At 47.4% G+C, this 26,459-nt stretch overlaps 2 protein-coding genes, 1 long non-coding RNA gene and 1 pseudogene across 6 annotated transcripts; 2 read left to right on the top strand and 2 right to left on the bottom strand.

Moving 5' to 3' along the window:
* Window positions 1–744: 744 nt before the first annotated feature.
* Window positions 745–7,640, bottom strand: LOC309832393. 2 transcript variants are annotated; one of them, XR_014297683.1, is made up of 3 exons: window positions 7,537–7,640; window positions 6,581–6,800; window positions 745–1,044 (listed from the first exon to the last, which is right to left on the bottom strand). It is a non-coding gene; the product is annotated as an uncharacterized lncRNA (long non-coding RNA). The 2 variants fall into 2 exon arrangements; XR_014297684.1 differs by lacking the exon at window positions 7,537–7,640 and adding an exon at window positions 6,915–6,999.
* NOP56 (NOP56 ribonucleoprotein) lies at window positions 3,833–9,301 on the top strand. Its single transcript, XM_082670097.1, has 12 exons — window positions 3,833–3,850; window positions 3,993–4,082; window positions 4,537–4,651; window positions 5,232–5,393; window positions 5,551–5,749; window positions 6,119–6,306; window positions 6,388–6,539; window positions 6,719–6,819; window positions 7,184–7,332; window positions 7,549–7,670; window positions 7,855–7,992; window positions 8,835–9,301. Exons 1-12 carry the CDS (start codon window positions 3,848–3,850, stop codon window positions 9,201–9,203), a joined length of 1,788 nt encoding a protein of 595 aa, XP_082526223.1. The 5' UTR covers window positions 3,833–3,847; the 3' UTR covers window positions 9,204–9,301.
* Window positions 9,299–14,431, bottom strand: IDH3B (isocitrate dehydrogenase (NAD(+)) 3 non-catalytic subunit beta). 2 transcript variants are annotated; one of them, XM_082670099.1, is made up of 12 exons: window positions 14,381–14,431; window positions 14,181–14,261; window positions 13,971–14,069; window positions 13,751–13,871; window positions 11,782–11,842; window positions 11,572–11,704; window positions 11,337–11,470; window positions 11,144–11,246; window positions 10,908–11,054; window positions 10,574–10,668; window positions 10,400–10,460; window positions 9,299–9,419 (listed from the first exon to the last, which is right to left on the bottom strand). In XM_082670099.1, the coding sequence occupies exons 1-12, from the start codon at window positions 14,414–14,416 to the stop codon at window positions 9,339–9,341; spliced, it is 1,152 nt and encodes a 383-aa protein (XP_082526225.1). In that variant the 5' UTR covers window positions 14,417–14,431; the 3' UTR covers window positions 9,299–9,338. The 2 variants fall into 2 exon arrangements, with proteins under 2 accessions (XP_082526225.1, XP_082526224.1); XM_082670098.1 differs by having other exon boundaries at window positions 9,308–9,710.
* A 9,619-nt stretch (window positions 14,432–24,050) lies between these two features.
* LOC309833388 (STE20-related kinase adapter protein alpha-like) lies at window positions 24,051–25,274 on the top strand (annotated as a pseudogene). The gene has a single exon. The product of its transcript is annotated as an STE20-related kinase adapter protein alpha-like (transcript).
* Window positions 25,275–26,459: the final 1,185 nt, after the last annotated feature.

Here is a 26,459-nt window from a genome sequence, read left to right as displayed (position 1 = left end):
ACCAGTAGAGGCCTGACATAAGGAGACCCAGAGCTCAGAGATTTCAAGCACCTGGCTGAGATCAGTGTGTCTCAGAGGACAAAGTACACATGTCCAGGGGCCAGTCCAAAGCAGCCATTTTATAGCAGGGATTGATGGGGTCCCAAGACAGCACCAGATCCTGAGCACAGAGAACTGAGACACAGAGATCCTGAGCACAGAGAACTGAGCCCCCTTTTTCCCCTGCAACTAGGGTATGAGAATGCTCCCATAAACCCTAGTGCAATTTTTTTTTTTTTTTTTTTTTTGCCGTACGCGGGCCTCTCACTGTTGTGGCCTCTCCCGTTGCGGAGCACAGGCTCCAGACGCGCAGGCTCAGTGGCCATGGCTTACGGGCCCAGCTGCTCTGCGGCATGTGGGATCTTCCCGGACCGGGGCACGAACCTGTGTCCCCTGCATCGGCAGGCAGACTCTCAACCACTGCGCCACCAGGAAAGCCCCCTAGTGCAATTTTGAAAAGATCTGAAGAAGAGAGGAAATCTGAAGGATTCTTAGCAACCCCGTTTAAACCTGAAACAACTGAGATAACAGTAACTGGCAAGTTTACACACTGAACATATTTTACAGGTTCCAACAACATTTAATCAGTAAACTGTCCATCTACTGCCACTGGAAGTTGAAAAATGAAATGCAAAACTGTTTCCTGTGTGAAACAAATGTTTAGAGGTGTTCTGTCTACATGTGCAAGTTAATGGCTAACATGATAGAAATGAATCAGAGCAGCTGGGTGTATAAAAAATGGGGTTTTAGTAGATTTTATGGGAAGTGATGGGAGAACTGAGACTCAACTGAGAATAGGTAAAATGAAATATTGTGATAAAAAAATGTATCACTATTTATTGATAAGGGGGACAAAAGAACAAGATGAAAGTCCACTAACATTCGTTCCTACTACATGCCAGGTACCACATCTGTGTCACATACTAGCTACCACACCTCTGTCACACCTGGCCTATGTTCAGTAAAATGTTTGTTGACAGGATGAATGAATCCTCCATCTTCATTCTGCAAAAGAAATGAAAACTCAGGAAGGTTGGGCAATTAACATAAGGTCACTTTGTAAGTAGCAGAGCTGGGATCTGAACCCAGGTTTGCTGACTCATTCATATTCACTGCTGCTTAAAAATCATCCCCAAATTTGGTGAACCTAACAAACAGCCCAAAGGCAAGGGAGATATGGTCTTTGACATCACATGCTACAGAGATGCCCATGGAGGTCAGGATTATGAAGTACCAGGGAAGATAGTTTAGTAGAGGGAGGTAAAGAAGCCAAAGAAATATTCTTACTGTTTATACCATGTCCCCATCTAATCAAAAGCTTTTCTGCCTCACTAGTGGAAGTGCACTTTTCTTCCTCACTAGTGGAAGTGCACTTTTCTTCAGCCACCTCTCTAAGTTAGCAAAGTATGACTCTCTAAGTCAAAGTATGACTCTGGTTAACTTTCAGCTCAGTGACTCTCAGGCTTTCTGTATTTAATCCACAGACGTGTGCATTTATATAACTTATATATATGGTATATATATTTGTATATACATGTATATGTGTATATTTACATGTATACATATGTATGTTTGAGACAAAAGTTTTATAAATCAATATTCCTTACTCTATGTGATGTATTATTATTTCATATATTCTTTCATCCTACTTTTTTCATGCTGGCCAAGAATGTCTAAATTAATTCTGTAATCCCATTTCAACTTCTCCTTTGAAACCCCCTACCTTAGTAGATAAGCACCTGTAACCCCAGGAATATTTAGGATTAAGTACAGAAGTACGAAGTAAATCAGTCATAGCATTAACATTTTCCATTACATTTTTTTAAATTTATTTATTTTTGGCTGCATTGGGTCTTCATTGCTGCGAACTGCTTTCTCTAGTTGCAGCGAGCGGGGGCCACTGTTCGTTGCAATGCGCGGGCTTCTCACTGTGGTGGCTTCTCTTGTTCTGGAGCATGGGCTCTAAGTACGTGGGCTTCAGTAGTTATGGCATGTGGGCTCAGTAGTTGTGGCTCACAGGCTCTAGAGCGCAGGCTCAGTAGTTCTGGCGCACGGGGGCTAAGCTGCTCCATGGCATGTGGGATCTTCCCCGACCAGGGCTCAAACCTGTGTCCCCTGCGTTGGCAGGCTGAGTCTTAACCACTGCGCCACCAGGGAAGCCCTTCCATTACATTTTGGAAACTTCTATTTAATTTGGTAATTATAATGTTTAAGAGAATTTAATATTCTGATGTAATAGATTAATTTTGCAATTCCATTTTAAAATGTGAGATGGAGTGACTGATTCAGACTCATGACTGTAAGTGGATACATGTAACAAAATTCAAGCACATTTGCAAGCAATATTAAGACTATGCGATTTTAAGATTTAAGATTAAGTAAAGTTTATTAGGTTTTAAGAGTGAGCTCAGGGACTTCCCTGGTGGTGCCGTGGTTAAGAATCTCCTGCCAATGCAAGGGACACAGGTTCGATCCCTGGCCTGGGAAGATCTCACATGCCACGGAGCAACTAAGCCCATGCGCCACAACTACTGAGCCTGCACTCTAGAGCCCGTGAGCCACAACTACTGAGCCCTTGTGCCACAACTACTGAAGCCTGCACGCCAGAGCCCATGCTCCACAAGAGCAGCCATCGCAATGAGAAGCCCACGCACCGCGAAGAGTAGCCCCCGCTCTCTGCAACTAGAGAAAGCCCGTGCGCAGCAACAGAGACGCAATGCAGCCAAAAATAAATAGACAAAATAAATAATTACAAAAAAAAAAGAGTGAGCTCAGTAATTGGATCTTGTCAAATAACTGCATTGCTTAAGAAAATACCTTAAAATTATAAATGCACGTTAGCTGTGGGAATTTAAGTTATAAAAAAATCCCCTTAAGATGACTTACTTTTAAATTTACCAGCATATATACCACTTTGGGGCAACCAGGATTTGGATTTATAACTCTAATATTAATTATTAAAGCAAAAGTAATTTCAAAATAGTCGCCCGAGTGCCCAAAAGCTGCCCCGAGGACACGGAAGCAGCTCCAGTTCACTCGGAGCTAACCGGGTGTTAAGAATTTAGGGCCGTGCACTAGGGCGAGCGACACGTGGCCCCGCAAAAGGAGCAGGGTTCTGCAGAAGCAGGGAACGAGAAACCGACCTAGGAAGAGGTGGGATCATCGTTCTTTCTTACTTCAGCGCCTGACGCCCTTATTTTTAAGAAGAAATAAAAAACAATTTAAAAGCACGAAGCCAGCCACTAGGAATCACGATGCCTCAGGGTCTGCGCCAGCGCACCCCAGGCCCCGCTTCCGTCCCGGTAAGGAGGGGAGGGCGCGCGGACCCGGGGCTCCAGACAGGGTCGTCCCCAGTGCCCGGCGGGGCCGAAAGGGGTCATGAGGTCGCCTGGGTCCAGAGATCCCCGGCGCTGAGGACAGTGGGCTCCGCAATAGTTTCTGCCCGGAAGGATCGCCGCGGCCCGCGCGGGGGCCTCCAGCCCGGATTCCACAGAGCTCTGCTGCCCGTAATTTACAGGATGAAAACATGAGGGATTGGACAGTTATCCGGAAAAGAGCCTTTCCAAACCGTTTTGCCCCCTCGGCCCCGCGCGTCCCCAGCAACCAAGCCTCAGCCGAGGCCGGAAAAAGCGCACTCGCGCCCCAGCCCTGTGGGCCGTACCACTCCGGCGAACCCCCTCCGAAGGCGCGGAAAGGTACAGTCCCCCGCCTCTGATTGGCCGACGACGCGGGGGCGCGGCCTCCGGAGCCTGGTTCTGCGCTCCAGAACCCGCTCGCCGCAGTGCGAGCCGGGCCAGGAGCGAGCGCCATGGTGAGGAGTGGTTGCGGGTTGCCGGCGAGGCGGAGGCCATGGTTTGGGCCTGGGTTCTGGCCGGGGCCCGGGCCTGCCCGGGGAGCGAAGCCAGGCGAACGCGGGGGCCGCGCTGACGCTCGCGCCCCGGCTCCTTTTCCAGGTGCTGCTGCACGTGCTCTTCGAGCATGCGGTTGGCTACGCGCTGCTGGCGCTGAAGGAAGTAGAGGAGATAAGCCTGCTGCTGCCGCAGGTGAGTGGACGCGGTGGGCTCTCCCGGCCGCGCCGCAGCCCCTCGGGCAGCGCGGGCCCCAGCATGCACCGCGCGCTCCCACGTGGCCGGCCGCGCGTTGGGGGGTGCGCTGTGCGCTACAGCTCAAGAACAGGGGGTGCCTACCTGCATTCGTGATTAGAATCGTGTTAGAAGCATTTAAGTCTCCCGCATTCGAATTTGTGTGCACTCTCTACAAAATGCAGATTTTCATATTTGCGTAAAGAGCAAATAAAACTCTATATGAAAAATGCAAAAATATAAGAAAGTAAATCTCCCGGACTCCACCCCGTACCGATGAAGCGGAACCGGGATTTAGGGCCCGTGATCCGTTCATTTTTAAAGTGTTCGGTTGGTCCAGACCTGCAGCTGCTTTACTGCGCCCTAGAGGCAAGAGGGAGGGAAGGAAACTACTCATCGTCTTTCTCTCCCCCAGGTGGAGGAGTGCGTGCTGAACCTGGGCAAGTTCCACAACATCGTTCGTCTCGTGGCTTTTTGTCCCTTTTCCTCGTCCCAGGTTGCCTTGGAAAATGCCAACGCTGTGTCTGAAGGTGAGTTTGCCACTAAATATTTTAGGGAGATAAGCCTGCTACTGTTAACCTTTTAAATTGCACACTCTAGGATGTAGGCCTTATTTCTTGTGGGCACTGTAGTGATAAATGATTCCTAAATGAAATCTGGCTGGGGTGGGGGGACTGGTATAATACTAGACCCAATCAAATGTGGTTTTCTGCTACTTTGTTCAATTGATTTTGATACCAAAAGCCAAGAGAAAGAGGTTTGGTCCCAGAAGGTAAATCCAGTACTAAATGCTCCTGTTGTGCTCCAGGGTGTTTTTTAAGCTGTCAGTAATGTATTTTATACTTATTGGGCCCGAGTTGTGTTCCTCCCATGGTTGATGCAGGCTTTGCAGTGATGACCTGAGTCTGTCAATCCCCTGAGTATAATCACTGATGTCTCCATGTCTCTGAGCAAAGCCTGAAGGGGAGGGCTCTAGGCACACCATCCTAGCATGCTCTGCAAGACCAACGTAAGATCAGTCTGTCAGTGATCAGTTGAGGGGACAGGATTCCTTTTTATAATTTAAGCATCCTTCAGCATGTTAGTGGGATCTCTGTTCTTTGCCCTGAGGTGTTGTTCATGAGGACCTCCGCCTGCTCTTGGAGACTCACCTACCATCCAAAAAGAAGAAAGTGCTCCTGGGGGTTGGGGACCCCAAGATAGGTGCTGCTATACAAGAGGAGTTAGGGTACAACTGCCAGACTGGAGGTGTCATAGCCGAGATCCTTCGAGGTGAGACCATCTATTGACATTTTTGAATTCTGGGTGGGGGTGTCTAGAAACTCATTAGGCTTAAGGTTGCTTTTTGGAAGCCCTCCTGCTTGGCTGGTGCCCGTGGGTGCAGGAGCTAGCTCAGCCCTTCCTTGCTCACAGTGTTGCCCTCCTCCAGGAGTCCGTCTGCACTTCCACAACCTGGTGAAGGGTCTGACTGATCTGTCTGCTTGTAAAGCCCAACTGGGGCTGGGACACAGCTATTCTCGTGCCAAAGTTAAGTTTAATGTGAACCGAGTGGACAATATGATTATCCAGTCCATTAGCCTCCTGGACCAGCTGGATAAGGACATCAATACCTTCTCCATGCGTGTCAGGTAAAGTGCAGGGGTGACCCCTTAGAAACAAGGTCTTGGGTCTGTGGTTTAGCTAATTTTGAATCTTGAAATCAGGACTGGCTCCTGTGGGTAGAACCACGTGGGGTGGATCTGGGCCTCCTGGTGCTTACCACAGGCTGTGTTCTTACACTGACTGTATAGAAAGAGGAGGCAGAGTAAACGCACCTCATATACACCTCAGCCCAGGCCCTTTGCCTGGTCTGTATTGTGAATGGGGGGACATGGAGTTGAGGTTTTGGATCTGATTTGTTCCGGTTTCCTCCAGGCAAAGAGTAGATCTGGAGAGGGCTGAGGCTATAGCTTTGAGACATGGCAGCTGGGCCATGGAGTGATTGTGGCTCTTTGCAGGGAGTGGTATGGATATCACTTTCCTGAGCTGGTAAAGATCATCAATGACAATGCTACATACTGCCGCCTTGCTCAGTTCATTGGAAACCGAAGGGAGCTGAATGAAGAAAAGTTGGAGAAGCTGGAGGAGCTGACAATGGATGCAGCCAAGGCTAAGGCTATTCTGGATGCCTCGCGGTCCTCCATGGGTCAGTATAGAGCCTGGCAGCCAAAATAAGGTACAGGGCTCTGAATACTGGGCTCCTGCATTCATACTTGATGTCCCTTAGGCATGGACATATCAGCCATTGACTTGATAAACATCGAGAGCTTCTCCAGTCGTGTGGTGTCTTTGTCAGAGTACCGCCAAAGCCTACACACTTACCTGCGATCCAAGATGAGCCAAGTAGCCCCCAGCCTATCCGCCCTAATTGGGGAAGCGGTGCGTCATGGGAACCAAAAAATGGGGGATTAAGGAATTACCATGTATATTTATATTGCTGTATGTCCTGACCCATCATATCTTCCTCAGTTGTACTTGATGGGGAGGAGGTGAAGCAGGATTATGCAGTTGGTAGGTTGGCAATCCCAGCTTCTCTAATTCCTTGAATCCTTCTCCAGGTAGGTGCACGTCTCATTGCTCACGCTGGCAGTCTCACCAATCTGGCCAAGTATCCAGCATCCACAGTGCAGATCCTTGGGGCTGAAAAGGCCCTGTTCAGGTACCAGTGAGGGCACCTGCCCACACTCAGGTGCCACTTCTGGTGCCCACTGCTTGTTTGGGGATCACGGTGATGGTTGCCCAGGGCTCCCTGACCTGTACAGGCCTCTGCTATGGGCGTGATGGCCAGTCCTGGTGTCTGAGTGATTCCCTGGGCCCAGCACAGGGACCAACTTTCCAGGTCAGCGACATTGGATGCCTTCCCTCTGCCTCTGGGAGTGGTGGCTTGGCATGAGGTGGGGTAGAGACCCATCCCAGCCTGAGGCTTACCTGGAAACAGGGAAGAGGGGAAGGGAGGCGCTGCCTTAGCTAACGCGGTTGAAATTTCTGATCTTAAAACTCTCCGCTGAATATTCTTCTCCCAGAGCCCTGAAGACAAGGGGTAACACCCCAAAATATGGACTCATTTTCCACTCTACCTTCATTGGCCGAGCAGCTGCCAAGAACAAAGGCCGCATCTCCCGATACCTGGCAAACAAATGCAGTATTGCCTCACGAATCGATTGCTTCTCTGGTATGGGTGGGGAAGTTGGCAGTTGGGAGGGAGGGAGGCTGACTACCCTAGCAGCTTCTACAATGATGGCAGTATTTTTCGTCAACAGCAGTTCACCTAGTGAGTGTTGATAACTTTGGGTCTGAGTGAAGCTGAGGGTAGAGGGAATACTGGGGGTGGTGAGTAGTTTGTCCCTTTAGAGACTGACGTGCTATGTTTACTTACATGCATATCCAGAGGTACCAACCAGTGTATTTGGGGAGAAGCTTCGAGAACAAGTTGAGGAGCGGCTGTCCTTCTATGAGACTGGAGAGATTCCACGGAAGAATCTGGATGTCATGAAGGAGGCAATGGTTCAGGTCAGTTTGGGTCAGGTCAGGTGGGGAGAACCAGAGCTGGCTGTTGGAGTTGATGAACTGTCTTAGCCTGACCATGTAGAGTGGAGGCATAAAACTGATTTAATGAGCCTGATCCAATAAAGCCAAGAGAGAGACCTGGGGAACCAGAGGTCTTCAAGCCTTCTCAGCACTTTTCTTTGGCCAGGCAGAGGAAGCGGCTGCTGAGATTACTAGAAAGCTGGAGAAACAGGAGAAGAAACGCTTGAAGAAGGAAAAGAAAAGGCTGGCTGCGATTGCCCTGGCGTCTTCAGAAAACAGCAGTAGTACCCTGGAGGAATGTGAGGTCAGTAGTAGACAGCCCTTACCCCTGGGTGAAGATCTTAAGCCATAGGACAGAAAACAGCAGAATAGAGGATATGCCACCTCAAGTCAAGGTCTGGAATACAGGCTTTTGGACTGAAATAAGGATCTGAAACCTCTAAAACTACCTCTTGATTCTATAGGAAGGAGATAGGTGCTGAGAGAACTCGCTCAAGAGCCCAGAGCGCTGGTTTGTAGCAACACCTGTTCACTGGGCTAGTGTGTTCTGTCCTTGGCTGCTTCCCAGGAGTCCTCAACTGTGGGTAGTGTAAATTCCTGCTCTGCTTGTTCCCAGACATATCTAGAAATGGTAGCATTTCATACTGGGGGTTGAGGGCAGGGAGGGCTCCAGTGTGCTATGTTAGAATCATTCTCCCTGGGATTGTCGTTGTGCCCAGTCCGCCAATGTTTCAGGGTCCACTCTGGAACTTGGTGTCATGATTCTTTTGCAACCAGCATGGTAGGGCTTTCTGTAAATTACTTAATTGGGCTTAGATAATTGTGTATTCTCCCTACATTTTAAGTGATTGGCCAGGGCGTGGGTGGTGGTGGTCTTACTGGGCTTAGATAATTGTGTATTCTCCCTACCTTCTAAGTGATTGGCCGGGGGGCGGGGGGGGGGTGTCACCTTTGACATGCATTTCCAGAGTTAGAGCCATACAATTTAAAAATCATCCCAGAAACACTGGACAATTTTAACACCATTTCTATCCACCAGTCTTTCTGCCCTGGGTACTTAACAGCTGGAATTCTAACGGGGTGTGTGCGCGTGTTCATACAATGGATGACACTCTTTCATGCCCATTTTTCCCTTTCCGCCATCAGGAGACAAGTGAAAGACCCAAAAAGAAGAAAAAGCAAAAGCCCCAGGAGGCTCCTCAGGAGAATGGAATGGAAGACCCATCTGTCTCCTCCAAACCCAAAAAAAAGAAATCTTTTCCCAAGGAGGAGCTGGTTAGTGATCTTGAAGAGACAGCTGGCAGTGGAAGTCTTACCAAGAGGAAGAAATCATTCCCCAAAGAGGAACCAGATAGTGACCCTGAAGAGTCAGGAAACAAGAGGGTCCCCAAGAAAAAGAGGAAATTCTCTTCCAAGGAGGAGCCTCTTAGCAGTGGACCTGAAGAGGCTGCTGCCAGCAAGAACAGCAGCTCCAAGAAAAAGAAAAAGCTCCGAAAGCTATCCCAGGAAAATTAGAATGGACATTTCCCTAGTAGGGCATAACTTACAGAGATATTTCCCAGCCCATCCCCTATAGCCCAATAAAAATAAAAACAAATTCACAAGTCGTATCATGTCATATGTTTTATTGGACACCTTACATGGTGGGACCTATGGGTTGGACAGGGCACCAATGACCGCCTCAGTGAAGTCTTGGCAGGTGGCATAACCACCCATGTGAGAAGTTCGAACCTGTGGGGGAGAACTGTCATCACCTCTGTGGCCTGGGCCCCATCCCTAACCCCCCACCACCTAAGTTCCCTAAGGAAGCCAGCCCCAGACAACCTAGGCTCTGCCCAGAAGGTGATAATGGTCTACAGGTTTAGGGCACTTCTCTGGTCCACTGTACTGAAGGGAGGTGTACGGTCCTTGTGAGGCTGGAGGGAATAAAGGGCTCTAGCCCCCATAGGGGTGCAGGTGGCCGATGACAGACTTGATGAAGTCGGTTGTGGTGCTGTAGCCGCCCATGTCTCGAGTCCGCACCTACAGCCACCACCGGCAACAGCCGTGGGGAAGAAAAGAGAGCCCATGAAGGCAGGGAAGTATGATGGAAATGGAATCCAAAGAGGGTGACAAGGCCAGAAAAAGAAGACAATGCAGCAGAGATGCAAGGAGGTGGCCAGGTTTGGAAGAGCATGGACCCATCCATTCCTGTCTTGAGGGCCAGAGCCACTGTTCCGCGTTCTGCTGTGGCCTGGGCGAGGGTGGGAAGCTGAGCATGAGTGAGAAGGGAAATGCAGATTGGAGACAGGAGAAGGATGCCTCGGGGGAAATAGAGAAGACCAGGTGGAAGCACAGATGACTGGCAGGGGAATGGCAGATGATGGGCTTCCAGGTGTGGAGGAAGTGGCACTGGTGCCTCATCCTGCCAGCTATCTCCCTCTGCTCCTCCATCTCCCCTTCGATAGGAAGCTGCAAGTTCTGCATTAAGATGGCCAATTAAAGTGCCAATGGATGGAGCAGGAAAGAGGGAATAGCAGATGGGAACTAGGAGGCAAAGGAGAGATCAAGAGGATGAAACAGCCAAGAGAAGGGAAATGAACAGCCCTGACAGGACTGGGGGAAAAGCAGAGAGCAGAGGCTCTTGGGACCTGGAGGGAAAGGAGGTCCCAACTCAGGTTCCCCAGAAAGTCCTGCCGAGACCCTAAACCCCACAGCCTTTCTAAACTCACCTTGCCGACTTTGATCACCTTCTTCACCGCATCTGCAATCGTGTTGGAATGATGCTCGAGACTGTCAATGTGGACAGAAAGAAACTGAGATTCTCCCCACATCATCCCCCTGATTTCCCCACCTGTGCTCCCCGAACAACAGCCAGCTGCCTCCCCGGGCTGACAGTGACCTACTTGAGATGCCGCAGCATGTTGGAAGCTGACAACAGCATGGCTGTGGGGTTGGCTATATTCCTGCCCACCGCCTGGGCAAATGGATGCCGGGCACCCTGTGGAAAGAGGAGCAGGCCAGAGTCACTGGGGGCAGACATTCTGCAGAAGCTGAGGTCAGGGAAGGGCATTAGAATGAAAGGTCAAGCCAGGAACACCGAGAAGATGTAAGGGTTGGGAGGACAGAAGCAGGCCAGGGTCACTTAGGAGGGGGATGCACTGGGGGAGAGCTATCAAGGGGACCTGAGGTCAGAAGAAGGGCACAGAGAGGGCTGAGGGAGGTGGTGACTTCACTCACCGTCTCGAAGACTGCATACTCTGCACTGTAGCTCTCACCAGGGACCACACCAGCTCCCCCAACCAGGCCAGCAGCCAGATTGTCAATAATGTTCCCATAGAGGTTGGGCATCACCAGCACATCAAACTGGTAAGGATTCTGCACCAGCTGGGGGCAAAATGTGGGCATGGAGGAGACGTAAATCCTATTCCCTGCCTTGCTCAGCATTGAGAATGGAGACACCGGGAGGGCCTCACCTGCATGCAGCAGTTGTCTATGATCATTGTCTCAAACTTGATCTTGGGGTACAGTTCAGCAACTTCCTCACAGCACTGCAGGAACAACCCATCCCCCAGTTTCCTGTCCATGGACCAAAGGGAACATTCAGCCGATAGAGTGCAGGGAGCTACCTTCCCATGAACCTACCCCATGCAAAGCCACGTCCCTCACATGATATTGGCCTTGTGGACAGCTGTGACCTTGCCCCGCCCCTTCTTAGTGGCATAGTCAAAGGCGAACTTTGCGATCCGCTGAGATTTGGTTCGAGTGACAATCTTCAGGCACTCAATCACGCCCCTCGCACTCTGCGTAAGAGAGAAGCAGCTGGGTGACACTAGAAAAAAGGGAAGGAGCTGTGCCTCTCTCCCCCCTTCACCCCTGCCCTCTGCGATTTCTAGGGCCTCACCTCGTGTTCCAGAGAGCTGTACTCCCCTTCTGTCTGCTCTCGAATAATCACCAAATCTAGATTGTTGTGTCGGGTCTTGTACCCAGGAAGTGACTTCACATGGACTACGTTGGCAAACAAGTCCAACTTACGCCTGGGGATGGGGCAGAGCCATGAGCACTGTGCCTGGTGCCCCAGTACCCCACTCACCCATGTCCTCCCACCACCTACCTCAGTCGCATATCGTAGGAGGCTAGTTCCCCCTTATACTCCATCGGGGTGTGGATCTTTCCTGCATAAACAAAGTTGAGGTGGGAGGGGGGGTGGTTAGGCACAGGCCAAGCCCAAGGGAACCCACATTGGTGTCCAATCCCCTCAGTGATCCCCCCCGGACTCCCATCTCCCACTCCCAAATGAGTGACATTAAATGCCTCTGGAGGCACAGGGCAAAGGAAAATAATGTAGTTAAAACCAGAAACATTTTGCCCACTGTTTCATTTCTAGTCACCAAATTTAATTTATGTTGAAACTTCAAAATGACCTAAAAGGACAGAAAAGAATTTTCTCATGTTATCAAAGAGCCTGGGTTTCGGGACTTCCCTGGTGGTCCAGTGGGTAAGACTCTGGACTTACTCCCAATGCAGGGGGCCCAGGTTCGATCCCTGGTCGGGGAACTAGATCCCACATGCATGCCACAACTAAAGATCCCGTGTGCTGCATCTAAGACCCAGTGCAGCCAAAATAAATAAATAAATAAATATATTCAAAAAAAAAAGGAGCCTGGGTTTAATAGGTTGAGAAACAATCTAGGGGATCCATGACCTTTCTTGATGTTTCTATGTCTATGTATTTGACATCTTTTCAACCAGCACTTATTGAATATCATGTGTCAGGCACTCGGGATATCAACCAAAAAACACAACACAAATTCCTGTCCTCAAGGGGCAAACAATGCATTGGAGGAAGACAGTTAATATGAAAGAAATGATAAATACCATGGGAGAGGTATTACCAACACGCACAGGAGCACAGAGAAGAAATTCCCTCTGGTAACATCAGGAAGTATCATAGAACAGCTGGCACTTCAGCCAGACCTTAGGTTGAGTGAGTGTACTAGGTTGAATAGTGAACCACCCAAATGATATGCCCATGTCCTAACCCCCAGAACCTGTAAATGTGACCTTATTTGGGAAAACAGCGTCTGCAGATATAATAAGTTAAGGATCTTGAGATGGAATCACACTGGATCCAAGTAGGTCCTAAACCCCATGACAAATCCTTATACAAGAAAAGAAAAAGAAACAGATACACAGACACAGAGTAGAGAAAACCATATCAAGACAGAGACAGAGACTGAACTGATGTATCCAGAAGCCAAGAAACACCAAGGAATGCCAGCAGCTGCCAGGAGCCACCAACAGCTGGAAGAGGCAAGGAAGGATTCTACCCAAGTCTTCAGAAGGAGCTCTGCCTACACCTTAATTTCAGGATTCTGGCCTCCAGAACTGGGAAGGAATACATTTCTGTTATTTTAAGGCACCAGGTTTGTGGTAATTTGTTATGGCAGCCCTAGGAAACTAATACAGTGAGTGAGGAACATTCTGACAGGTGGCACCAAAAGGAGAACACTGTGGCAGAAGAAACAGCAAAAGTCAAGACAGTACATGTATTTGGAAACTAATATAGTCTGGTGTGACCAAAGCACACAACAAGTGTTGTAGAAACAAAGGCAGAAAAGCTGAGGGTCAGCTCATAAACAGCTTACCCTCCTACACTAAGGCTGGGCCTGAGAGTCACGCTGGTTTTTCCAAGAAAAGAGCTGTAGAGGATGGACTATAGGGGCAGAACTGAAAGCCAAAAAATCTAATGAGGTGATTACAGTAGGAAAGCAGAAGGGAAGACAAAAGAAAAGAAGCAGCTAGAAATGGCATTCTAGAAACACAGTTAACAAGACTTGGTGACCCATAATGTAGCCCCATGACAGACTACAAACTCATGGAGCCTTCCTGCATAGACAGCATGACAGGCAGACGATCTCTCAATTCCTGGGTTTCCAACTGGGTTCCCACTGATGGCCACCAATCCAGTGGTGGGAGGTCGGGAGAAATAATGTATTATGTGTGTGCTGAGGTAAGATTAATGAACATTTATTCGTTTGATTTTAACTAACATGGGTGGGGTAGCAAGGAGGCACGCATACCAATGATGGCCACCTTGTTCTCCTTCATGGAACTCAGCACCTGCTCCAGCTTCTCCTCAGATGCCATATTCTGCACCTCGCTCAGGTGATGCTCCTGGAACTCCACTGGGACAGAGGCAGCCTTCAGGGGCAGGTGTCAAAAATCGCAGGGTCAGAATCGAGTAAGTCCTTTCCAACCCAGGCCATCGCCCCTGCTGGCTGACTCCCCCAGGCCACTCACCTTGAACACCTCCTTGACAGCGTGCATCAGCTCAGGCCCCACGCCGTCTCCCGGTAGCATAGTCACGGGAAAGGCGCCCTCCACCCTCACGTCCTCGCCCTGCGAGCGGGGTCAGCAGAGCTAGAGCTGGGGCTGGGGCAGGAGTCCTGGGGTAGGCCAGGAGAGGAGGGGTCGGGGCGTGGGCCAGACCGGAGCCGGACTTGCACTTACCTGGCTCCGCGAAGCGGCTTGCGCTACGGCCGAGGTACACAGGCTCCTCCATGCCCCGGGATTCGGGGCGGCGACCAGCGTCTACGACAGTCACATAAACCTTTGAGGTCGGATCTGGGAGCCTCGCGCCCCGAATACTTCGGTGAGCCCGGTACAAACCCGCCGCCCTCCCGCCTACCCCAGCATGCCCCGGGCCTCACTCGGGTCACCCAGCGGACACCGCCAAGGGCCGCCATGCTCTCCACAGGAAGTCGCGGCTAAATGACGCCGGAAGCCGGCGCGGCCCGGCGCCCCTATTTCCGGTCCGGGACTGATGCTGGGAGGTAAGCTCATTTTCTCCAGCCGAAACCTCCCACCCGTTCTTCTTCCTCCGCTTCTTCTTCCTCCGCCTTCATCCATTTCTACTCACCACTTCCCTTGGACCGTGATGCTGCACAGCGCCGGCTTGTCTATTGCTTTATTTTCAGACACCGTATTTATGTTGAAACTTCAAAATAACATTAAAGGCGAATATGAGGTTTCATTTTATCAAACGAGTTTAATAACAAGTTGAAAAACAATACTGGAGAATCTGTCTTTTCTTAATGTTTATGTGTCCACGTATTTGTTATTCTTTTAATCAATTTTCACTGAACAATCGTATGTCCGACACTAAAGGCATTAATGAACGCCACACAATCCATGGGAGAAGGTGTGTGTGTCTGGCTTCTTCAGTCTCCTAGCCTGCCCGGTTACTCTGTATTAATCAAGTTTCCTTGTTGTTTTTTCCTAGGTGGGCTTGTTCTTTGCTCTGACAGTTGTTTCCCTAATAGTGTATCCTAGGCCTGAACTCCTCTGAGCAGGATCGTAATTGGAGACAGAAATTACAAGCTTGTAAGTGTGACTAAAAGGGAATTTAAGACCTATTTTTAAATTTCCAGTCACATGCTGTTTACAAACGACATGGCTAAAACAGATGACAAGTGGACCAGGGGCACTTGTTAAAAGTGCAGACTTATGAGTGTCACCCCAGACTTGCTGAATCCAAATCTCAGAATTGGGGCCCCAGAAAATACATGTCTAACAGGCTCCCCCAGGTGATACACCAGATTTACGAACCACTAACTAGGTGATTTGTATACCTAATCCATCCAAAAAGGTGCAGAGCATTCTCCCAGCCCAAGGGAAAGAATGCAGTGGTTCTAATCCTGGGGATCAAGCACAAGCTTTGTGTCTCTTTTCTGCATTCCTTTAGGAAGGACATTCTCTACTGTTGGGTGAAAAGATTTAAATTAGATAATAAATGCGTAAGAAACCTGAACACATGAAAAGTGCTTGAACACCTGAAAAAGCTGTTAATAGTGTAGCTAATTGAATAATTTATCAATGTATAATATTAATATGACATACTCCTCCATCTCCAGAATCAAAACCAGAAAACATTCACACCATCTTGCCTCCTTAGACTCCCTAGTTCCCAGTTCCACACTGCTATTGCCATCCACCACCATTTTTCTCTTCCAAATGTTACTCTTTCTTTTTTTTGTGTGTGTGGTACGCGGGCCTCTTACTGTTGCAGCCTCTCCCGTTGCAGAGCACAGGCTCCGGACGCGCAGGCTCAGTGGCCATGGCTCACAGGCCCAGCCACTCCGCGGCATGTGGGATCTTCCCGAACCGGGGCACGAACCCGTGTCCCCTGCATTAGCAAGTGGACTCTCAACCACTGCGCCACCAGGGAAGCCCCAAATGTTACTCTTTCTAATGGAGAAAAAGTGGGAGATTTACACTTTAAAAACTATATTTTCTGTTACTTTAGGAAATTTAGGGTGGGAAAGAAGAGAGTGCCATCTTGGTCTAATTTCTGATAATCTATTTTTCATCCCAGAAAATATTAATTTTCTTGAGGGCAACTACAACATTATTTCCATCCCTAAATTCTGCACAGATCTGAGCCCAGCCTGACAAACAACATCTGCTAATTGGTATAACACCATGTGGTTGTCAAAAGGGTGAAAGGAATTGATGAAGGATGCCAGTTGATTCAGGCCAAGGAAATGTGACCATCACTGTCTAAGGCCATTGTGTTCTTCTGGTGAGTTTGGTGAGTTCTCCTGGACTTCGAGTCCCTATTAAGGCATCTCTCGCTGATACTACCTGAGAATAGGGAAGTTCAGTCAGGACCCTTGAAAAGTTCCTTAACCAGACTCTTGGGCAGGTGAGGGAGGTTAAACCATCTTGTCCCTTCTAACTGTTATGAAGCATATATGAGTGTTCAGTATGAGGCTGGATGAATTGAATGTCAGTTTCCTAGGCCTATAAATTGTCCAGAATGGGGTCCTAACCAGAGCTCCAGGTGTCCATGAATAGAAACCAGTACCATGAACTTGGAAGGGGAAAATCAAAAAAAATCACATCTTTATTCTCACTAAACTCTAACTGAAATTTAGTATTTCCTATCATTATGAATGTAGAGTGAAATTGTAGTGCTACCTTTAGTACCCTTGACTTTGTCACTAATAGAAATTATAATTCATACCGCATTTCAGTTGTGGCAGATATCCTGAAATATCCTTTACTCTGATCTCTACTTTGACATTATTTGACCTAATGCTAGATTTTGTTATTTAATGCACTAATAAAGCAGCACAAATAGCACTGTATTACAAGGTTGCATTATTATTATCAGTGTAATGAGTTTTATTTGTAATCCTATTTGTTTTGGTTTGTGCATTTAGAATCCTTTCCTAAGAAGAGGGCAGGGGATGGAGCTCAGCAAGATGTAGCCTCAGCTGGAGTCTACCTCAGCTTGTTCTGGGGAGCCCTGGAGCAGGAATGATGTCTCAGGGTTGTCCCAGTTTGAGGCAAGGCTTAGTAACTCTGCTTCAGCCCTGCATGGGCTAATCTTCCAGGCATCTCTGGCTCTTGGAGGCTCCATTGACCATGGACAACCCTCCCAGAGAAGGGGGTAGCTGTGAGCAGTTAATGACCAACACCAGAAGCAGTTGGACTGGATGCACCAGGTGGCAAAAAAGAACTGGAGAAGGCAGCTACTATTCTGTGGAGGTGAGAATGGCCATGGTGCACTGGGACCCAGTGAGGAGAGCAGGCATGTTTGAGGAGATGAGGTACAGTAAGGAGTAGTGAGTAAGATTGGTTCAAGTTCTAGAGCTGAGAGAAATGGAGAGGGATTAATGAGCAATACTAAGGACCCTGTTGGAATGGTGACCATGAATTTACCATGATATGATTATGTGTGATTTCATGGAGAAAGCCAACACTTGGGTTCATCTAAAGATGTATTTTGCCAGAGAGAGGTACAAGAGAGTTGAGGGTGTTGGCAAAATGGGATCGGGAGGGAAGTGAAGACAGTGATCTAATGGATAGAAAGGTGAGAAAAGGATCAAAGATCCCAAAATAGTCAGAATAGTGCTCGTGGGAGTCACTGAGCAAGTAAGATGGAAGGAAAGGAGGGTGTCTCCACCAGCCGTTTTGGAAATGGAGCAGATGCCAGTGATAGAGGAGTCCCAGATGGGACTATGGGAGTGGATCCCAAAGAGAGCTCAAGGAGACCTCTGCAGAGAGGACTCAGACCTACATTGGGTCATCTGTGTCCCCGTGGGAGTCACCTAGGATAGTGTCATGGCAGAGGCAGGAGAAAGGCTAGGATCCAGGAGCTGGGGCCTGCTCTTGATGAACAGGAGAGACCAAGAGGTCAGAGATGGCAGAGAATGAGAAAGGTGATTTCAGTGGGAAGAGTCCCCAAAAAGTAGAACTTCTTTTTTCTTGTTAATTTTAGACTATTACCTTTTTTTTTTTTTTTTTAAGAAGATGTTGGGGGTAGGAGTTTATTTATTTATTTTTGCTGTGTTGGGTCTTCGTTTCTGTGCGAGGGCTTTCTCTAGTTGTGGCAAGCGGGGGCCGCTCTTCATCGCGGTGCGCAGGCCTCTCACTATCGCGGCCTCTCTTGTTGCAGAGCACAGGCTCCAGATGCACAGGCTCAGTAGTTGTGGCTCACGGGCCTAGTTGCTCCGTGGCATGTGGGATCCTCCCAGACCAGGGCTCGAACCCGTGTCCCCTGCATTAGCAGGCAGATTCTCAACCACTGAGCCACCAGGGAAGCCCCTCTTGTTAATTTTAATATAAAATTTTGCTTGCGTATTTTTAATTGGACAGTAGGTAAATGATTACATTCCTTTTTAAAAAATTTATAAATTATAAATAAGGCCAAAGTTTCTTACCACCCCAGCCACAGCCCCAATCCTTTTGCCCTGTCCCTATAGGCAGCTAGCTGTCTCCCCCGAAACGTTTTCCATATGCAAGCACACCCCCTTACACGCACGGAATAGTATATAGTATTGTTTTTAGTGTATGGGTGTGTGCTTCAGAATAAATGGTTTCATACTCTATATACTTACTGTCTTATAATTTACGTTTTTCCCTCAGCACGATGTCTTAGAGATCTAAGATACCATGTTTTAGAAAATGAGCAGACTTATTGTTTTATTTTGCTACATAGTATTATATAATGTGAATTTACTAAATTTATTGAGGTTTTCTCATGTCTATGGATTCTTAGGTGATTTCTAGTCTGGGCTATTACCAGCGATGTTGCTGTGTACATTCGTGTACAGTTTTTTTTGTACACATGATAAATGTTACAAAAGTGCATCCAAAACACCTGTATATGTTTCTGTTATGAATGTGATCTGCTGCAATAAACAGAAAACTCATTAAACAAATAAGTGTTGTTGGGTTTTTTCACTTCTTTTCTGAAGGTAAGGAGTTACTGGGATTGGTTTAGTTGTGTGGTGATGCACCCCGAGATCCAGGCTCTCGAAATTTTCACTCTGCCAGCCTTAGTGTATTGTCCAGTATCCTCATCCTTGGTGCCTCATACTCACCATATGTGGTTGCTGTGGCTCTGGACAACACTTCTGGATTCAAAGCTAGAAAGGGGGGCTTCCCTGGTGGTGCAGTGGTTGAGAGTCCACCTGCCGATGCAAGGGACATGGGTTCGTGCCCCGGTCCGGGAAGATCCCACATGCCGCGGAGCAGCTGGGCCCATGAGCCATGGCCACTGAGCCTGCGCGTCCGGAGCCTGTGAGGCCACAACAGTGAGAGGCCCGCGTACCGCAAAAAAAAGCTAGAAAGGGGGAGAAAGAACAGTCACAGCCACATATGCTCCTTTTTATCAGAAATGTAAACAGTATCCCAGAAAAAGTCTCGCGGTTTTCCACTTAGGTAGCACAGGCCAGAACTAGGTCCATGACCTCTCCTACTACAAGGGAGACTGGGAAGGAGGGGAAGAAGTTTGTCCTTATTGGCTTAAACTAATTCTTCATAGTCTGACTGCGTATTAGACTCATAGGGGAGGTTTTTAAGAATACCCATGTCTGGACCCTACCACCAGAGGTGTTGATGTAATTGGTCTGGGGTGAGATACTGGTGTTCTTTAAAAGCTCCCTGGATAACTGTAAAAGTTAACCAGAGTTGAGAACCAGTGGCTTACACAAACAATCATGATCTTTCACCTAGGGCTGAGAAGGTGTATCAGTTAGGATTAGATTCAGGTGCAAAGTGATAGTGCACAACATAACCACAACCCAAACAAGAAAGGGCTTTATTTCTTGCTCACATAAGAGTTCAGTGATAGTTGGTTCAGGGCTGGATTGGCCTCCATCCTGTCAGAGGCTCAGACTTCATTATCCTGTTGGTCCACCTTGCAAGGTCTTCATTCCCAAGTTGATTCAAGACAGTTATTCCAGCTCCAGCCACCATTTATGCATTCCACCCAGCAAGAAGGAGGACAGGGAAGAGGGAGAGCAGAGGCCCCCAGCCCTTTAATGACACTTCCTGCCAGTTGCACACACCACTTCTGCTCTCCTTCCACATGATACAGAAAGAAATGTGTCAGTCTGTCTCCAATGCTCTAGCTTTCATTTCAGAAGGCCTCCTGTACCTTAAGATGATAAGCATATTCTCCAATATTTTTTTTAATGCTATTATGGTCTTGTGTGTTTCTCTGGTTTAGGTCATTAATTTATCTGAAATGTAGTTTTATAAAAGGTGAAATATAAATACCTACGTTTATTTTTTCTGAAAGTTTAGCTAATTGCCCCAGTATCATTTATCTGTTCCTCCAGATAAGAATTTCTACTTTTGTCAAATATTAAATTCCCACATATATATTAGGTGAAACCATGTGAAACTGCTGATATCTATCACTTCACTCGAGCTTTATTTTCTCAGTTTTACCAGTCACTACTAGATGTCATATTATGTATTTGTTTCATTTTCTGTCTGTGTCTCTCACTTGAATGCAAGTTCATTGAGGGCTGGAATTTTGTCATTTTTGTCAACCCTGGGCCCATATGTATCTGCTAAATGAATGAATGAAATTTATCCTTGCGTCTGTTAATACATATTGATAAACTTTAATGCTGAGCCATCCTTATATGTTAGAAAAGCTTGGTTATGATATATTATTCTTTAAATATACTGCTGTATTTGATCTGCTAAGATCTATTTAAGTCTTTTGCATCTGTGATCTTAAAAGAGCTTGGGGAGACTTCCCTGGAGGTCCAGTGGTTAAGACTCTGTGCTTCCAATGCAGGGGATGTGGATATGATCCCTGGTAGGGGAACTAAGATCCCACGTGCCACAGTGTGGGGAAAAAAAAAAGAGCTTGAGTTTCTCTTTTCTTTGTTTCTGCTGCCATGATCCAGTCTGGGCAGACTTGAGAAGGGCAGCAGAAACTGCTGATCAGGACTGAGAAACGGAGCTTTTAAAAAAGAGACAAGCGTGGCCTGGAAATGGACATGGAGTAGGAACTACTAGGAGAGGCAACCGGCCATGAGCCCTGGCGTCCCTGCCCAGTCTTCCTGGGTATCCCAAGGATACAGGGTCCTAACTGCTCTTTGCCATTTCTCAGGCTTGTGTTTGTAGTGAGCAACCTTGAGGGATGAAGTAATACCTCCCTCTAGGACAAAAAGCAGGCTTGCTTATTTCCTGTTATAAAACAGGTGGGTTCCCCAAGCTCAGTGTTCCTCAGATGCAACACAAACCCATTGTATGCATGGCATCTACTGGGGCCCTCCATGCTGCCCCTGTGGGACTTGGGGGGGCAAGGGAGCCAATGTAAACATTATGCTTATGCTGCTTAATGTGCCGTGTGTAATAAAGTCCTTTGTCTCTGTCACTAGAGTCTCATCTTGGCCAGCATCTATGAAACAGTAAGAGGCTAATTATTCACTTATCAGCAGGGTAAATTCAAATGCCAGACCCTGACAGTTTTGGCAATGAGGATAGGGTGCTGACAGAGATATGGCTTTCTGGAATAGGAAGGACAAAGGACCCTGTGGACCAGATCAGGGGATATGGAAAGACTCCCTGGCACATGTTAGTGAATCCTCTCACCCAAACAGTGGATGGCAGGGTAAGGGTGGCTAGAGTGAGCGTCTCACATTGTCCTACCTGTCAATGAGGCTAAGCAGTGAGAGGCAGGATTGAAACAAGCCACCTGAATGGTGCTTTGGTTCCTGCTCACTCTCCCCCGTGCAGGAGGAGGAAGGATGTTATGACAATGGGGCAGCAAGCTGCACAGCCCCACCCAAAACCCAATGTGGATGAGGCTGCTGAATCAAAGGGTCCCCAAAGCTGAAATAAATGGCATCAGCCAGGATGTTTGGAATAGAGCTTTAGATAAGCCAAAAACATTACAAGTTTATTTGATTGAGCCCCACAAATGGCATTCAAACCCAAAGTGAACAAACACAAAGCCTTGCTTACTGGCACAGACCCACTCTTTGACCCTGTGCTCCCTATCCCTCTCTCCCATCCACACTCCACCCTCAGCTGCTTTGATGAAATAGCAGAGTATGCTGGGAACTTCATGGAGCTGAGGATCTCAAACCCTTACAGCTCTGTAGGACCCAATGTCCATGTCAGCATCTTACCCAGTCCTGTGGATGGATGCAGGCAGGGGTGGCTGAAGGCACCCAGGGATGCAGTGTGGACTGGGGGAGAAATGGTCCTGGGCTCAGGTTCTCCCTGGACTGATGCTGGAGGTTCATGAGGGAGGAGGCAGTGGCACTCCAACCCTGAAGCCAGAGGCCAAGAGAAAATGAAAGTCTTCCAGCTGCCTGCCCCCTGCCATGAACTAGCCTCTCCTGCCACCCAGCACTTCCTGCTCTCCCTTCTGGAATACCATGATCTCCTGAAGCTGTTGCAGTAGCTCCTGATCCACACACATTAAACCCCTTTGTCTGTTTTCCCATAAGGTAAAAATATCACCTAATTTCAGAAATCTGGTGCGTTTCTATACACTAAAAACAAACTGTCAGCAAGAGAGAAATTAATAAAACAAGCCCATTTACAATTACACCAAAAAGAATAAAATACCTAGGAATACTTCTAACTAAGGAGGTAAAAGACCTGTACTCAGAAAACTATAAATCACTGATGAAAGAAATTGAAGACTACACAGACAGATGGAAAGATACACCATGTCCATGGATTGGAAGAATTAATATTGTTAAAATGACCATATTACCCAGTGCAATCTACAGATTCAATGCAATTCCTGACAAAATACCAATGACATTTCTCATAGAACTAGAAAAAATAATTCTAAAATTTGTATGGAAACACAAAAGACCCCAGATAGCCAAAACAATCTTGAGAAAGAAAAGCTACAGTCATCAAAACAGTATGGTAGGGATTTCCCTGACGGAGCAGTGTTTAAGAATCTGCCTGCCAATGCAGAGGACGCAGGTTTGAGCCCTGGACCAGGAAGATCCAACATGCCGCAGAGCAACTAAGCTCATGCGCCACAACTACTTAACCTGTGCTCTGGAGCCTGTGAGCCACAACTACTGAACCTGCGTGCTGCAACTACTGAAGCTCACGTGCCTAGAGCCCATGCTCCACAACAGGAGAAGCCACTGCAGTGAGAAGCCCGTGCACTCAACAAAGAGTAGCCCCCACTCGCCGGAACTAGAGAAAGCCCGAGCACAGCAATGAAGACACAATGCAGCCAAAAATAAAATATAAAATAAATAAATTTATGAAAAAAAATAAAAACCACAATGAGATATCACCTCACACTCATCAGAATGGTTATTATCAAAAAGACAATAAATTAACAAATGTTGGCGAGGATGCAGAGAAAAGGGAACACTTGTATGCCATTGGTGGTGGTGCAGCCACTATGGAAACAGTATGGAGAGTTGTTTTTTTTTAAAAAATTAAAAATAGAACTACCATATAAACCAGCAATTCCATTCCTGGATATTTATCTCAAAGAAATAAAAACACTAGTTCAAAAAGATATATGTCCCCCTATGTTCATTGCAGCATTATTTACAATAGCCAAGATATAGAAGCAACTTAAGTGTCCACTTAGATGAGTGGATAAAGAAGATGTGGTATATATAATAAATGGAATATTACTCAGCCATAAAATAGAATGAAATCTTGCCATTTGCAACAACATGTATGGACCTAGAGGGTATTATGGTAAGTGAAATTGTCAGACAGAGAAAGACTGTATGAATTCACTTATATGTGGAATCCAGAAACAGAGTTATAGATACAGAGAACAAAGAGTTGGTTGCCAGAAGGGAGAGGGGTGGAGGCAGGAAAGAAATAGGTGAGGGAGATTAAGAGGTACAAACTTCCAGTTGCAAAATAAATGAATCAGTGGTATGAAATGTACAGTATGGGGAATATTGTCAATAACTCTGGCCTCCCAGCAATTGGCCTGGTGTTGGTACAACCTTAAACCAAGGAGGTGGAGCTGGGTTTAAATTTTTGAAATTAAAGTAGGTCTACATGTTAGGAACTCATGTCTTTTCTTGTAAGTAAATAGAGTGAATTAGCCATTTGGTCTCGGAAAAGTTCATTGTTGAGGGCTTAAGAGATTTGGAACCATTTGGAGACCAACGAGGCAAGCTCAGAGTCGATAGCGTCCTTCACTAAACAGGAGATCATGAGTAGCTTTCTGCCAGAGGGAGGGTGTTATGAGCTACTCACCGTTACAGGCAAAGGATTCGAGGACCTGATGACAGTGAATCTAGCAAGGTACAAACCAATGGGAAAGTATGTGACTGTACGAAGGATTAACCTAGAAGCTTGTTCCAATGAGCTGGTGACATACTTGCAAGGGGAGCTCCATGTCTCTAAGATCTTCAGCCATCCCAATATCCTGCCATATCAAGCCACCTTTGTTACAGACAATGAGCTGTGGGTTATCACATCATTCATGGCATATGTCTCTGCAAAGGACCTCATCTGTACACACTTCATGGACAGCATGAATGAGCTGGGAATTGCTTACATCCTGCAGGGGGTGCTCAAGGCCCTGGACTACATCCACCACATGGGATATATGCACAGGAGTGTCAAAGCCAGGCACCTACGTTCTGATCTCCACAGATGGGAAGGTCTACCTGTCCGGTTTAAGCAGCAACCTCAGCATGATCAGCCATGGGCAGCAGCAGCGTGTGGTCCACGACTTTACCAAGTACAGTATCAAGGTTCTGCCCTGGCTCAGCCCAGAGGTCCTCCAGCAGAATCTTCAGGGTTATGATACCAAGTTTGACATCTACAGTGTGGGAATCGCAGCCTGTGAACTGGCCAATAGCCATGTCCCCTTTAAAGGATATGCCTGCCCCCCAGATGTTACTGGAGAAGCTGAACGGCATTGTGCCCTGCCTGCTGGACACCAGCACCATCCCTGCCCAGGAGCTTACCATGAGCATCTCGCGCTCAGTGGCCAACTCTGGCCTGAGTGATAGCCTGACCACCAGCACCCCCAGGACCTCCAATGGCAACTCACTGTCCCACCCCTATCACCACATCTTCTCACCCCACTTCCACCACTTTGTGGAGCAGTGCCTTCAGCACAACCCAGATGTAAGACCAAGTGCCTGCACCCTCCTGAACCATTCTTTCTTCAAGCTGATCAAGCAACGTGCCTCAGAGGCTTTGCCTGAGTTGCTTTTTCCTGTCACCCCCATCACCAATTTTGAAGGCAGCCAGTCTCAGGATCACAGTGGAATCTTTGGCCTGGTAACAAACCTGGAAGAGCTGGAGGTGGACAAGTGGGAGTTCTGAGCCTCTGAAGAAGGTGCACATTCTCCATCCTGGGCCATATGAGCTTCTGGGACACTTCCTGAGGGCTAGCCACATTCCCACCCTCCTGGGGGCAGATTGGGCAGAAAGGACATTTCTGCCAGAAAAGTTGGCTGCTAACTGACTGGGAAAGAAGTTCCTGGAAAGAAACTTTTCTTTACTGCTCCAAGGCTTTTGAGACACAAGGGAATCCCAACAACCATGGATCAGGAGGGGCTGGAAATCTGACATTCCTAGTCCTGTGAGCTCAGGCAACTTGACCTCTTCAGAAGAAAGAGATGCTGTTCTGGCCCTTGGGGCTGAAGTCCAAGCCCAGGGTTTGACTCCTCCACCCAGGGAACTGTGTGACTTCTCACTCTGGTTCTCCTACCAGCCTGCTTGCATTCTTCTCCCCTGCTCTCAGATCCTATAGGTCCATGGAGGGGCAAGCAATAAGAAACCCCTCCACTCATACCTCTCCCTAATAACCGAAGGGAAGGGTATTTTTTCTTTTTAAGCACTAGGTTAAGGCTATGGCAGTCCATCCTCATCCCCCTTTTCACTTGGGCCCTGACCCCTAAAACCTTCCCTTGGTTCATCTGTGTAGCTCATTCCTTTCCCACCAAGAGTCCATCTTACCGTCTCCTGCAGGCAGCCTTGGTGCTTCTTCCAAGGGCCATGATGTCTTGCCTAGCCTGAGGGCCTAAGTCCTTATGCCGTGTGAGTTTCATTGACAGAACAAATTAAAACTTCCAGAGAATCAAAAGGAAAAAAAAAAAAAAACCTCTGTAAGGTTTTTATGTCTGTAAGGTGACATATTGTAACTAGACTTTATTGTAACTAGACTTTATATTGGTGATCACTTTGAAATGTTATAGAAATATCAAATCACTATGTCATGTAACAGGAACCCACATAGTGTTGTAGGTCACTTATACTTCAAAAACAAACAAACAAATCCATAGAAATAGAGATCAGATTTGTGGTTATGGGACGGGGTGGTATAAAAGGGGAATTGGATGAAGGTAGTCAAAAGGTACAAACTTCCAGCCATAAGATAAATAAGTACTAGGGATGTAATGTACAACACAATAAATATAATTAACACTGCTGTATGTTATATATGAAAGAGAATAAATTCTAAGAATTATCACAAGGAAAAAATATTTTCTATTTCTTTAATTTTGC

Source organism: Grampus griseus (genome assembly GCF_964374135.1).
Source record: "Grampus griseus genome assembly, chromosome: 14".
Lineage (NCBI taxonomy): Eukaryota > Metazoa > Chordata > Mammalia > Artiodactyla > Delphinidae > Grampus > Grampus griseus.
Note: the sequence above shows the minus strand (reverse complement) of the source record. Positions and strands in the feature narration are given on the sequence as shown.